At 44.3% G+C, this 15,053-nt stretch overlaps 1 protein-coding gene across 1 annotated transcript in view; it reads left to right on the top strand.

The window, feature by feature from the left end:
- The first annotated feature begins 1,798 nt into the window (after positions 1–1,798).
- The window catches only part of LOC139269153 (microtubule organization protein AKNA-like), a 94,408-nt gene continuing 81,153 nt past the window's right edge, over positions 1,799–15,053 (top strand). Inside the window, exons 1-3 of the mRNA XM_070888254.1 lie at positions 1,799–1,838; positions 5,191–5,260; positions 13,091–13,547. Coding sequence (XP_070744355.1) covers positions 13,232–13,547 — 316 coding nt within the window. The 5' untranslated portion in view covers positions 1,799–1,838; positions 5,191–5,260; positions 13,091–13,231. The remainder of the gene's footprint in view (positions 1,839–5,190; positions 5,261–13,090; positions 13,548–15,053) is intronic.

The raw sequence follows: 15,053 nt of genomic DNA, 5'->3' as shown, positions 1-15,053 counted from the left end.
AGTTTTTGTCAGTTCTGCTGATTTCGCTCATTTCTTTGATTGCCGGGTATGGGCGGGGGCATCCACAGCGCAGCCAGTGTCGGAGCAGTGAATGACTGACCGCAACTTCAGCATTTCCGCATTTAGATGCGTATGCACTAAATCCTGAAATTACAGTCAGTTTCAGAGGGGTAATGATGGTGAACACTGACAGATCGCTGTCATTACCCACCACAAAATCCAAGACAACATGCTTATCGCTTTCCCAATGGAAAGAAGGAAACAACTGGACAGGGGCCAGACTTTCTCCCACATGCCTGGGTTCCCAAAAGTGGGGACCTCATTTGTGGCACCATTACCATGGAAGTACATTATAGAAAAATAATATGAAACTACCAGGATGGAAATATCACTTCACTGGTTTAATTTGATGTGGATTTTATTCAGTTTTGGGTCCATTTTATGTCGACACTATCAGACGTCAGGGTTGAAACACAAATAATTAAAAAAAAATGTTTTAAAATCAAACCTCATTAAATGCTTGTCAAGGTCTGTGTATGTTAAATGGAATTAAATGTGTAGAATAATGCAGGGAGAATTACAAATGAAAATGCAAGTATAAACTCCTGTTGGGGCTCAAATATTTCATTCATAACTTTAACAAACTGGCAATCAAATCAGTCGCTATTAGATCAACCATGATCGTATTAATGGCGAAGCAGGCTCCAGGGCCTAAATGGCCTATGCCCGTTCCTATGTTACTAATTTGGAAAGCAATAGTTTAAGATTTATGACAACTTTTTAAGCTGAAAGTGGCCATTTGGACTAACAAAAAAGTTGCCTCCAATGCCAGGCAACCAACATGGTGCTTACTCCCAGATATCTTTCTGCCAGTTGAATCCATACAAATTCACTTACTGTTAACTGCAAAAAATTACCAGTTAGCATTCACCTGCAATAACAACAAAAAGCAAATTACTGTAGATGCTGGAAATCGAAATAAAAACAGAAAACGCAGAAACAAGCATCATCGAGAAAGCACGAGTCAGCTTAATCCCGCAGAACCGAAAGATAGATGGTAACGTACTGCACAACTAGTAGAATGATAAGAAAATGTTAGTAAACCGAACTGTTTAGAGTGAAAAGCGGCTAGCTTTCTAAATTTCTGCAGAAATGTTTCCAAATCTAGATTGCTGTCTTCCTGACATAATCCACCCTTCCAGTTCTGATCCAATCCACTTACTGCTGAATCTGAAGTGCTTCATATAAATATTGTTCCCGCGAGGCTAACATTGGGAAAATATTAGGAATGGGACTCAAGATCAGCAAGCGTGAGATTAATTGCAAACCCATTCAAACGTACAGAGGGCGCTTTTTCTTCAAATTGAGTAACAGTCACAGAGGTTGCACTTAAACCCGAAACAAGCACCTCTCATCCAAGTGAAAGCCGACAAGTTTGCCGACAGGTTGTCATTTAGGAACTGTTGCTGCCGGTGCAAGCAACATTTTGGGAAAACCTGAAACGGTGTTGTGGAACTGCCCTGGTTCCAATTAAAAAAAAGAAACGACGCGGTTACTGGATCCAGTTACATTTGCGCAGAGAAGATTTGATCCTGAATCTACATCGGCCTCGCTAGGGCCGCAGCTTCCCCGTCACCATGGCAACAGCGTCTAAACCCCGCCCCTCCTCCGAGCCCAGGTTCAAATTTGAGCCAATGAGAGCGCGGGGATCGCTCATTTGCCTAATTTATGTATCCGCCGTTGACGCCGAGTTTGAAAGCTGAGCGAGCCTGGGGAGGGCAGCGCATAGCCGTAAACTTGTCAAATCCGCCCGGGAGCGGCCGCGGCACCGGAGCACCGTGAGTATTAAAGGACAGGAGAGTCCGAGGCTCCTCTGAGTGAGCGGGGGGGGGGGGGGAAGAGGGGCCCGCGGAGGAGGGGAGACGTTGGGATCAAAGGAGCAATCTCCGGGTTAGCCAATCACTTCAAACACGGCGCGTTGAGTAAATGGGAAAGTGCCCTTTATCTCTCAGAATGAAGGAGAAGTGGCTGAGGGGGTGACCTAATAAAGGTCTTTAAAATAATGAAAGGTTTTGATAGAGTGGATAGAGAGAGAATGTTTTCACTTGTGGGGACGAGCATAACTAGAAACCATCAATATAAGATAGTCACCAAGAAATCCAATAGGGAATTCAGAAGAAAATTCTTTACCGAAGGAGTGGTGAGAATGTGGAACTTGCTACCACAGGGAGTGGTTGAAGTGAATAGTATAGATACATTTAAGAGGAGGCTAGAAAGCATTTGAGGGTGAAAGGAACAGAAGGTTATGCGGATAGATTTAGATGAGGAAAGACAGGAAGAGGCTCGAGTGGAGCATAAATGCTGGCGTGGACTGGTTGAGCTGAATGGCCTGTTTCTGTGTCCTTTTGTCCTATGTAATCCTATGTAAGTGGCACCCTACTAATTTAAATTTGATACCCGCTTTGTCACTGTAGTGTAATCACCCCCGAGAGACCCGTTGCTGTCACTGGTGAAGTGACTTCACATCACTGGGAGTGGAATTTCTTGTACATTTGTGCCCAGAGACGGGGTGTAAAGCAAATATGTACCTTCCAGGAAACTGGTGCAAGTGTGTTATGCACGTAGTTACACTACGCGCAAATTTCCTTGCTTTTTTGCGCCTGAACACATAGTGGATCATTTATAATGTGCTGGATCTTGCTGGAGTGGGGCATTTCACGGTATGCCTGGTTAGATATGTTTCTGCACCCTTCAGCTCAAGTTTTTTTGCACCATAACTTGCGCAGCGAGGGCAATGGAAATTTTAGTGAACCGTGGAACCAACTGTATCTTAACCAATGAGATTTAAGAATTGAGAAAGAAACAGAGGAAAGACTGTGATTTGGTGTACAGAAATAGAAATAAAGAGGGGGAAAGAAAGATTGGATTAAGATAGATATAGAGAAAAAAGAGACAGAAAGGTAAAGTAAGAACATTTAACATTTTTGAAATCTTTCAGAACAATTTAACAGCTGAAAGAATGAAACTCCACAATTTAAATTGTTCAATTTCTGGGCCGGAGAGGTTGATTAGCATTGCATTTACAATTATTAAGTCGTTAAAAATGTACAATACTTGCGCTGTTAATTATAAGCCTTAACTTTCTGCATTTTATGGTATCAGTATAAGTCACATTAAAAATTGTAAAATTTCCATGATTATATAATCTTGCTGTGCCTAATGTGCATAAATGATGGATGGCTTAAAAATGGAGTATATGGTGTGCTTCCAGAGAATTCAGCGGGACCCGATTGTTTATGTGGATTTCAGCTTTTTTACGTTCCACATATGTTAATGAGATTGGCCGGAAATTTGGATGTAAATAGACATTGGAAAAATGGGTGCGCGAATGGAAGTAATTTTGTATGTAACTTCCCGATGACGCCACTACAAGAAATTCCACCCCATGATCTTCATAGTAGACTGGTGTTCAGTGTAATTGTAAACTGCTAACGAAATCCTACTCCCAGCCTTGTCACAAGAAATGCTTCAGTATGGCTTGGTCATAAATTAACTTGTAATTTTAATAATAGAAAATGAAATTTAGCAACAACAAAATGTTAAGTAAAAACACTCTTTTCTGACACAGTTTTATCCCGGATTCGTGTGAGATATGGTGGCTGAATGCCTTTGTAACAAATCTGTGATCATTCATGACTTTTCTGAACATCAGTGCCACTTCCTGAAATTAGCTTAGGTGATCATTACCCTTTAACACAGAATTAGGTGGAAATTATAATACGGAAACAAGCCATTTGATTCGGCCAGTCTGGTATTTATCTTCCACACAATGGGCTCAAGTTTCGGCCTGAGTTGCTCCTATTTTTTTGGAGCAACTAGTTTAGAATGGAGCATTTTAGAAATTGTAATTCTCGGCATTTAGTTTGCTCCATTTCTAGTCAATTAGAATAGTTTCATTTTAGAACAGATTTTGTTTTTCAAAAGGGGGCGTGTCCAACCACTTACGCCTGTTTTGGAAGCTGAGGCAGCGAAAACTTACTCCAAACTAACTTAGAATGGAGTAAGTGTAGATTTTTGTACGCTCAGAAAAACTTTGCCTACACATAAATCAGGCGTAGGGAACGAAAGATGGGGGGCGGGGGGGGAGGGAAGTTTACAAACATTAAACACTTCACTTTTACAAATAAAGAGGCATCATCAATAATAAATGATAAATAAATCAACAAATCAATAAATCAACCAATAAATCAATCAAAAAAAAAAATAAAAAAAATAATTAAAAAATCAATCAATAAATAAAAAATTATTTCTACTCACCTATTGCAGCACCGGGAGCCCTCCAACAGCATGCTGGGATGCTCCCCCTCCCCAGTGTCTCTCTCTCTGTCTGTCAGTGTCTCTTGACAGCGAGGGATGGAAGGAGAAGGGAGAGGGATGGGCGGGAGAGGAGAGGAGGTATGGAGGGAGAGAGAGGAGAGAAGGGAGGGAGGGAGAGAGGGAGAGAGAGGAAAGGGAGGAGGGATGGAGGGAGAGGAGGGTGGAGAGGCTGAACGGGCTGGGTCGGGCTGCCGCCGCCGATACTTCGGGTGGGGCCCGCCTCCAGCGAGATGCCAGGCGGGCCCCGCCGACGACATGGAGGGGGTTGAAGAGGGAGAATGGGAGAGGCAGAACGTGCCGGGCCGCTGACAACACCGGGCAGGCCCCGCCGTCGATGGGGGGGGAGAAAGAAGAGGGAGGGGAAGAAGCGGGGTGGCGGGGGAAAGAAGAGGGGGTTGGGGAAGAAAGGGGGGGAGGGAGCTGAACGGGAGGGAGGTCCAGTCCGATCTTCGCCCAGTGAGCCCATTCGGCCAGGGCTGTGGTCGGGCCCTTCCCACGAAGCCTCAGGGGCCTGGAGCTACTGCACATGCGCGCACACTGTAGCGCATATGCAGAGGTCCCGGCACTGTTTTCAGCGCCGGGACCTGGCCCCGCCCCAGACCCCTTGTGCTGTGCCACACCGAGCACAAAGACGTCCTGAAGAGCTCGCAGAATCACAAGGTAAGTTTTCGGCGACCTTTTTCTTCCAGAAAGTCGATGCACCTTATCGAGATGCGCCGTTTTTCCAGAGGGCGGAAACTTGGGCCCATTAGTCCTAATTCTATCTGCCGCTTTGTTCCCAAATCACTTTATTCCTTTTTTGTTTAACCATAGATGCAACCTTTGGCAAAATGATGATAGGAATACCAGAGATGCACACTGACACACGTATGAAAAAGGACGGGTAAAGACCATCGAGCCTGTTGCATCCGAGCATGGAGTAATTTCTGCAAACCATCAACCCCGCTCCCCTCTTCCTTGCCTCCCTGTATCCACACAATCTCCAGGAAGAGGCAAAAAAAAGGGGAAAAAAAAACTGTAGAAACTTATCCTGTCCATGTGTCTTTGATCAATATTTGTCTCAACGATTGACATTCTTGACTATAAACTTGAACAAAACTATCTCATTCAAACTAATTTTAAAAAGCCAAGCATTTATATAGCACCTTTCATGACCGCCGGACGTCCCAAAGCGCATTACAGCCAATGAAGCACTTTTTAAAAGTGTTGACACAGTCGTAATGTAGGAAACATGGCAGCCAATTTGCGCACAGCAAGCTCCCACAAACCACAATGTGATAATGACCAGATAATCTGTTTAGTAATGTTGATTGAGGCATAAATATTGGCCAGAAAAATAGAAACAAAATCAAGCTGGATCCTTTACAGATGTTCCAACGTACCCAATTTTCTGATGCTCGCAGTGCCCGGGCGATCCAGACTCGGGAGTATTGTGTTCCTAACACAGATGAGGCTGCACACAGGGAGGTTAAAGCAACAGTGACCTCAGTCTTCAATAAGACACTCCAGAGTGAGGAACAGGCCTTAGGGGCCGGCTTATGTATAGTGCTCCCAAGGGATGCTGGGATCCCTTGGGACTTCAGGGGATGATCTCCCTGGTGGCGGAACATGGGAATGCATGCTTTACGGATACACAACATCACTCTCCCCACCCCCCCCCCCCCCAAAGTCAAAGTGAAAACTATTTACAAGGTGAGGCGGTCGGGAGCCTTTCTTTTCCTGATGGACCGCCTCAGTACAAATGTCTGTTCTGGTGTGTTGGCTGTGCCCTCGCTGGGCTGGCGTGTTGTTGGCCCTGTAGGGCTGCTAGGTGAGCCTGGCCTTGCTGGGCTCTTGGGTGTGATGGGCTCAATTTCCTGGTCCGGTGTGGTGTCGTTGATCCTTTGGGTGTGTGTTGTGGGCTCAAAAACGGTGGTGTCTGCTGTGGGTTGTTCAGGGCAGTCTGTGAACCGCAGCCTCGTTTGGTCCAGGTACTTTCTGCAAATTTGTCCATTGTCTAGTTTGACTACAAACGCCCTACTCCCTTCTTTAGCTATCACCGTGCCCGCGATCCACTTGGGACCATGTCCATAGTTTAGCACATACACAGGGTCATTCAGATCAATTTCCTGTGACACAGTGGCGCAACCATCGTTTACATTTTGTTGCTGCCGCCTGCTCTCTACCTGATCATGCAGGTTGGGGTGAACCAGCGAGAGTCTGGTTTTAAATGTCCTTTTCATGAATAGCTCAGTCAGGGGCACCTCTGTGAGTGAGTGGGGTCTCGTGCGGTAGCTGAGCAGTACTCGGGACAGGCGGGTTTGGAGTGAGCCTTCTGTGACTCGTTTAAGGCTCTGTTTGATGGTTTGTACTGCCCGCTCTGCCTGCCCATTCGAGGCTGGTTTAAAGGGGGCCGAGGTGACATATTTGATCCCATTGCGGGTCATGAATTCTTTAAATTCGGCACTGGTGAAACATGGCCCATTGTCACTGACCAGTATGTCAGGCAGGCCGTGAGTGGCAAACATGGCCCTTAGGCTTTCAATGGTGGCGGTGGCGGTGCTTCCCGACATTATTTCACATTCAATCCATTTTGAAAAAGCATCCACCACCACCAGGAACATTTTACCGAGAAACGGGCCCGCATAGTCGACATAGATCCTTGACCATGGTCTGGAGGGCCAGGACCACAAACCTACTGGTGCCTCTCTGGGCGCGTTGCTCAACTGAGCACATGCGCTGCATTGCCGTACACAGGACTCTAAGTCAGAGTCGATACCGGGCCACCACACGTGGGATCTGGCTATCGCTTTCATCATTACTATACCCGGGTGTGTGCTGTGGAGATCCGAGATGAATGTCTCCCTGCCCATTTTTGGTAGCAGTGGTTACCCCACAACAGGCAGTCTGCCTGAATGGACAGCTCGTCATTTCGCCGCTAGAACGGCTTGATTGGCTCTTGCATTTCAATGGGGATGCTGGCCCAGCTCCCATGCAGTACACAGTTTTTTACTCGGGACAGCAGAGGATCTTGGCTGGTCCAAGTCCTAATCTGGCAGGCCGTGACAGGTGATATATAATTTTCAAACGCATCCATGACCATCAACAAGTCTGCGGGCTGCGCCACCATCAACAAGTTTGCAGGCTGCACCATTTCCACCCCGTGGTGGGCAATGCTAGCCGACTGGGAGCATCCGCACAGTTCTTGGTGCCTGGCCTGTGGCGGATGGTATAGTTATACGCTGATAGCGCGAGTGCCCACCTTTGTATGCGGACTGAGGCATTAGTATTTATCCCCTTGTTTTCAGTGAACAGGGATATGAGGGGCTTGTAATCGGTTTCCAGCTCAAATTTGAGGCCAAACAGGTACTGATGCATTTTCTTTACCCTGAACACACACGCTAATGCCTCTTTCTCAATCATGCTGTAGGCCCTTTCGGCCTTAGACAAGCTCCTGGAAGCATAGGCGACAGGTTGTAACTTCCCCGCAACATTAGCTTGTTGTAATACATACCCGACTCCATACGACGACGTGTCACATGCTAGCACAAGTCTTTTACACGGGTTATACAATACAAGCAGCTTGTTGGAGCATAAAATGTTTCTGGCTTTCTCAAAAGCAATTACTTGGTTTTTTCCCCATACCCAGTTCTCACCTTTGCGCAATAACACATGTAGGGGCTCTAAAAGGGTGCTTAACCCCGGTAGGAAGTTACAAAAATAGTTGAGGAGTCCCAGGAACGACCGCAGCTCCGTAACGTTCTGTGGCCTGGGCGCGTTCCTGATAGGCTTTGTCTTGGCGTCTGTGGGCCGAATGCCATCCGCTGCAATTTTTCTCACAAAAACTCCACTTCTGTTGCGATGAAGTTGCACTTCAACCTCTTCAGCCGCAGCCCCACGCGATCCAGTCGCTGGAAGACCTCCTCCAGGTTTTGTAGGTGCTCAACGGTGTCCTGACCCGTGACCAATATGTCGTCCTGAAAAACCACCGTGCATGGTACCGACTTGAGTAGGCTCTCCATGTTTCTCTGGAAGATTGCTGCAGCCGACCGAATTCCAAACGGGCATCTGTTGTAGATGAACAGTCCCTTGTGCGTGTTGATGCAGGTGAGGCCCTTCGAAGACTCCTCCAGCTCCTGCGTCATGTAGGTTGAAGTCGGGTCGAGCTTGGTGAACGTCTTGCCTCCTGCCAGTAGGTCGTCTGCCTTAGATAGCGGGTATTGGTCCTGTAGCGAGAAACGATGAATAGTTACTTTATAATCGCCGCAAATCCTGACCGTGCCATCACTTTTGAGTACTGGAACAATTGGGCTGGCCCACTCACTTAATTCCACTGGGGAGATGATGCCCTCGCATTGCAGCCTGTCCAGCTCGACTTCCACTCTCTCCCTCATCATGTGAGGTACTGTTCGTGCCTTGTGGTGAATGGGTCGTGCCTCTGGGACCAAGTGGATCTGCACCTTCGCCCCGGAAAAGTTTCCAATGCCTGGCTCAAAAAGGGAAGGAAATTTGTTAAGAACCTGGGTACATGAGGCCTCAGAGACATATGATAGCACTCTGATGTCATCCCAGTTCCAGCGGATTTCGCCCAGCCAGCTCCTTCCAAGCATTGTGGGGCCATCGCCCGGAACAATCCAGAGTGGCAGTTCGTGCACTGTGCCCTCGTAGGTGACCTTGACCATGGCACTGCCCAGCACAGTGATAAGCTCTTTGGTGTACGTTCTCAGTTTCGTGTGGATGGGGCTCAGGGCTGGTCTGAGTGCCTTGTTGCATCACAGTCTCTGAAACATCTTTTTACTCATGATGGATTGGCTAACGCCAGTGTCCAGTTCCATGGCTACGGGTAAGCCATTCAATTTTACGTTGAGCATTATAGGTGGATATTTCGTCTCAAATGTGTGCACCCAGTGTACTTCAGCATCTGCCTCCTCTCTCTGAGGCTCGAAATTGCTTTGATCCACCATGGACCAATCTTCCTCTGCCACATGGTGGTTAGCAGGTTTTGCAGAGCTTGCAGCTCGTTTGCAAGCTCGTTCGAGGTGCCCCATTGTTCCACAGCTTTTGCAAACATACCCTTTGAAGCGGCATGAATAGGCTGAATGGAAGCCTCCACAACGCCAACAAGGTGTGAATTGCCTTATATTCATTTTTTGTTGGAGACTCTGAGTCATCTGGGTCACCTGAGGCCTGCTGGCAATTGCAGACTCGTGGGTTCTGCCCTGTACATTTCTGCTCGCAAACACAGTTCCAGTTAATTTATGAACATTGGTAGCACTTGTGTGCTGAGAGATTTGTTTGGTGTTATCACTGGTGGACATAAACGCCTGTGCTATCGCAATGGCCTTACTGAGGGTCTGTGTCTCTACAGTCAAAAGTTTTCATGGGACGGTCTCGTTGCCAATGCCCAGTACAAAAAAAGTCTCTGAGCATTTGCTCCAGGTAGCCATCAAACTCACATTGTCCTGCAAGTCGCCTTAGCTCGGCGACGTAGCTCGCCACTTCCTGACCTTCAGATCGCTGGCACGTGTAGAACCGATACCTTGCCATCAGCACGCTCTCCCTTGGGTTAACATGCTCCCGAACCAGTGTACACAGCTCCTCATACGACTTATCTGTGGGTTTCACTGGAGCCAGAAGATTCTTCATGAGGCTGTAGGTCGGTGCCCCGCAGACTTTGAGGAGGACCGCTCTCCTTTTTGCAGCGCTTCCTTCTCCGTCCAGCTCGTTGGCTACAAAGTACTGGTCTAGCCGTTCGACATAGGTTTCCCAGTCCTCACCCTCCGAGAACTTCTCCAGGATGCCCACAGTTTGCTGCATCTTTGCGTTGGAATCGTATTCTCGTCGCCAGTTTTTGTATTCCTAACACAGATGAGGCTGCACACAGGGAGGTTAAAGCAACAGTGACCTCAGTCTTTAATAAAACACTCCAGAGTGAGGAACAGGCCTTAGGGGGCCGGCTTATATACAGTGCTCCCAAGGGATGCTGGAATCCCTTGGGACTTCAGGGGATGAGCTCCCTGGTGGCGGAACACGGGAGTGCATGCTTTACAGATGCACAACAGGGAGTATCTCTGTTGTATTTTTCAAATTAAAGCTGGACTGATGACCATGCTGAATAATTATGGATAAATATGGGACTGAAAATCATTGTTTGTAATTTTGCTGGTCAAATGTTGCTAGTGGTTGCATTGCAGGCTAACAAAGTCTTAAAATAAAAAGTATTTTGCTGATGAGACAGCAATACATTTGCATCCAATTGCTTTTAAAAGTACTGTTAATGTACATTTCACTTAATATTATTCAACATGGTCACTTGTATACCTGTCCTACAGTGTACAACCATCAACAGATGGCAATGGCCAACATATGGCAACCACTAGTACCACATTCAGATTACTACACAAAAGGAGATAACTTACTGGCTGAACCTGATCCTTCTATAGTTTTCAAGTCCTGAAAGCAAATGAAAGAAAACCTTATTTGAATAAATTCACTCACAATGTCACATTAATACATTTAAAATGATTGGGTTTCCTCCAAAGTTGCAACGAGTATGTCTTCATACTGTTTTATTTAGAGTCCTTACTTATTGATGAGAAGTGTGCAGATAGACGACATGGGAAGTTAAAAGTAGACGGTGCCATTCTTGCACAGCATTAATATCTATCTCTGTTATGGCCCCGTACATTTAACATGCAGTTTATCTGAGAATGTATGTTTACAAATTTAAAACACAAAAAATTTACAAATGAACTTCAAAAAAAATTAGCTTCTATAAGATGGACTAGAAATAGGCCCTGCTCCCCCCTCATACTAACTCTGAGCAACTTCAAGAAAAACGACCCTAATTATCCTTTCAGTTGCTCTGTCTTCACCCAGCAAAGTTCTCACCGAGATCCTGTACACACTTGTGCTGCAAAGGATAATTCCACTTTGATAATTATTAATCTGACAAGCAAGACGGTATCTGACTTATTTATTGCAACAATGTTTTTATTACAGTAACGACAGCAACAACACCTTACAGTTTTATATAGGGCCTTTAAAGTTGAAAAATATACCAAGGTGCTTACTTTTTATTCTTGTCTCAGAATTTTTGGACACAGTGAGTGAAGAATCAAATAACATGCTTATGTTTAGTTCAACTTCCGTCTTAGCAAGCTGCATTCTGTGCATATAATACATATGATTCACGTTTTTCCCTTCTACCATGTAGTATCTTGCATTTGTCTGTATTGAACTTCATTTGCCATTATCGGGTCGGATGCATATCCGATCAAGCTCTCATTGCAAGATTTAGTAACCAACCACAGTGAAATTTGGGGATTTCATTTCCTCCTTTTCTGCCCTCTGCATGGGCTCAAGATTAAGTGCAAAGTTGAATGAAAACTGATCTGATTTATGTTTGCGCACTATTGGAAGAGAAACCAATTATTTGCAAATGCTATGTTAATTGTTTGAGTTTGAATCAATTAGGGGCTACTTTATGTGTTCCTCGTAACAGAAATTGATATAGCTAATCCCTAAAAAGGAAACGCACATTCCTCCCCTTATAAAATGCTTTAATAAAACTTGGCGAACATTTTAAGGCACCCTCTAATATGGAAGCTATATTAATGTGGGTATAAATGGATGGAAGGATTAACCCAAGGATCTATAAACATGTGAGTGGGACATCTGTAATGGGTAAAATAATAGAAAATGAAAACAAACAGAATGATGAAAGAACCAGAATGGTGAGGCATCGGGAGAAAGATGGGGTTGATATTTGTTTTCAGAGCCTGGGCGGTAATCTGGCAAGGCAGATGCACCCATCCACCAGAACCCTTGCTGCTGACCTTGGGGCACTGCAGCAGCCAGAAGACCCTCAGTCCTCAAGATCCTGTTGGAGAAAAACAAAAAGGTACTTACCTGACCTGTTCCTTTTTGGTATGCTCCCAGGCTCCTCTTGACCCTGCAAACTGAGGAGGGTCTCGACATACACCCCACAGCCAGCTTTTAGGGGCACTCCTGCATTTGGGCATATCATGTATGTATATGGAGAAAGTTGAAGTTGAAGTGGAAGGGCTGGGATTGCCCATTTCTGTCTCATTTTCCTCTTGTAGATGTACACCCAGGTCTGCTCTTTTGGGAAAGCCCCAGTAATCCTAGATCACTGTAGTGGGGACAGAGACCTGATGTAGAAGGCCTCCACCTCACTTTTCTATCCATAATGCTTGGGAACTGAGCATTTCCCAGGCCAAGTGCTGATGAAACTCAGCCCTGTAGTGTAAATACACCCTGATGAAACTACCTTTACTGCTAGTATTGATGGATTTCAGTTTATACTTTAGCTGTAAGCTAAGTTGTCGCAAATGAAATACAGTACTAAGTTTAGTTTTGTAGTAGTAAATAAAGCATTTATGCAGATAGCACATATGGTGTATATATCTGAAGTTGATATAGTGATAAACATGCTTGAGGGCATTTAATTGTAGTATTAAATTCCTTCAATACTCACTCAAAACAAATTGGCACATAACAATGCCACAAATTTTAGATTGGCACATGGTATTTAATAGACAATTAATATAGAATATGTAATTTTTAATGTTAAGTATACAATTTCTGACTCTATACTTATACTACACATTTCCCAAAAGAACATTTAACAAGTAACTATCTTTTTTAAAGTAAGTGTACTCAAATGTTAAAATAAATTCTGCATGACTCTCTTTTCTTCTCTCCGGCATAGATTATTCTAGTTCTGCAGTACCTATTTCAGACATCATTTAAATGAAAAAAAATGTTCTGAAAAGAACACGTGCTAGAATAGCACAAATCGATAACTGTCTAGTATTATAATTTCTCTGACTATTTCTGTTGATTTGGAAAAATGGAATACTTTGAAGCAGATATAAATCTTGATGCAACAAATGAACTGGATACAGATGACAACGAAGACCTTTTGGAAAAAATGGATGATTATCAATTCACCAGATTTGTGGAGAACCACTGCATTAATTTGCGACAATCACACGACATCTTGGATGAAGAATGGATTAAACAAGGATCAGAGAATTCTTTAGTGTGGGAGAAATCCTTTGAACACAGTATACTTCTGGATGTGGATGACAATTTCAACTTAAATTTTAGTGAAGTATGTGATTCCTATACCATCTGCCTCTCTCAGTTGTCAGCAGAAGATGCAGGTTTGTAAATGTGATTACTATTAATGATTCTGGAAGGGGTTTCTACTTTCTAATGTCCTCAAAGGAAACAAAATATTTCTAGGATATTGCACTGATATCAATCATGTACTAGTGCATTAACTCTACAACAGTCACATTGCAAGTGAATGATGAAAGTCTTTGTTATCTTCTCAGAATCAGCTTCTCAGTATCAGCTGTAATACGCCATCAGTGGTACAATATTTAATTTACTCTGACGTTTAATTCCAAGATCATTTTTAAGAAGGTTTGCAGTCTGGAATGTACACACACTGAAGATATTAGGTGTAATCTTTCCTGTGGAAAAAAACAAATACTGTACAGTATTTTCAATTACCAGGCATTGTAAGCAACCCTAAATGAAGATCTGTACTTTATATTAAAAATAACAATTAAATATTTGAATGTTTTGCATTCACTTGTAATTAATTTATCCAACACTACAACTCAATTCTTGGCTCCTGCATAAATCAGAAGTGACATGGTGGCTGAAACCTAACTCGCCCTAAGTAGAGTCAACAGCATGAAAGGACTATTTACAGTCTGCAAAATGCTTTATTCTCTTTCCCCTCTCTTTCCCCTCTCTTTCCAAACTTCGGAACTCAAAATGATGGACCTCAAGATGTTAATAAGGAGTCCTGTGATTTTTATTATTTGTATGATTGACAATTTTGGCCTATGATTGTAAATGCAATCTGCTTCTAAACTTCTGTAATACCAACTTTAATGACTGAAGGATTTTGAAGGATTAAAAAAAAACTTGAGGAAATCAAAGTCAAACAACTACATGTTGCTGCTGCATTTCACACTTCTCCCCATACTCTTTATTTGTGCTCCGAAGGCCCAACAAGGCAGTTTTCATAGATGGGTCTGTGCCTCCGATGAACTGAAACTTGCATACCTCATATATGCAATGAATTGGTTGCAGTGCTGCAGGATTAACAACAACCACAACTTGTATTTATATAGCGCTATTAACATAGTAAAACTTCCCAAGGCATTTCACAAGAGCGAAATCAGACAAAAATTGACACTGAGCCACACAGAGAGACATTGGGACAGGTGACCAAATGTTTAGTCAAAGACGTGAGTCTTAAAGGAGAAGAGAGAAGGGGTAGGGATTTAGAGCGGGCATTCCAGAGCCTAGGTGGCTGAAGGGCTGGCCGGCAATAGTGGGACGAAGGAAGTGGGGGATGCACAAGAGGCCAGAGTTGGAGGAATGCCGAGTTCTCAGAGGATTGTAGGACTGAGTAGGTTACAGAGATAGGGAGGGTCAAAGAGGGAATAGAACACGAGAATGTGAATTTTAAAATAGTTGGTGGACCGGGAGCCAATGGACCAGGAGCCAATGTAGATCAGTGAACACACAGGTGATCGGGTTAGGATACCGCATCAAAGTTTTGATGAGTTCAGATTTATGGACCGTGGAAGATGAGAGGCTGGCTGGGAGAGCATTGGAATAATCGAGTCTGAAGATAACAACAGCAT

The sequence above is a fragment of the Pristiophorus japonicus genome, chromosome 8 (assembly GCF_044704955.1).
Source record: "Pristiophorus japonicus isolate sPriJap1 chromosome 8, sPriJap1.hap1, whole genome shotgun sequence".
NCBI classification, from domain to species: domain Eukaryota; kingdom Metazoa; phylum Chordata; class Chondrichthyes; family Pristiophoridae; genus Pristiophorus; species Pristiophorus japonicus.
Note: the sequence above shows the minus strand (reverse complement) of the source record. Positions and strands in the feature narration are given on the sequence as shown.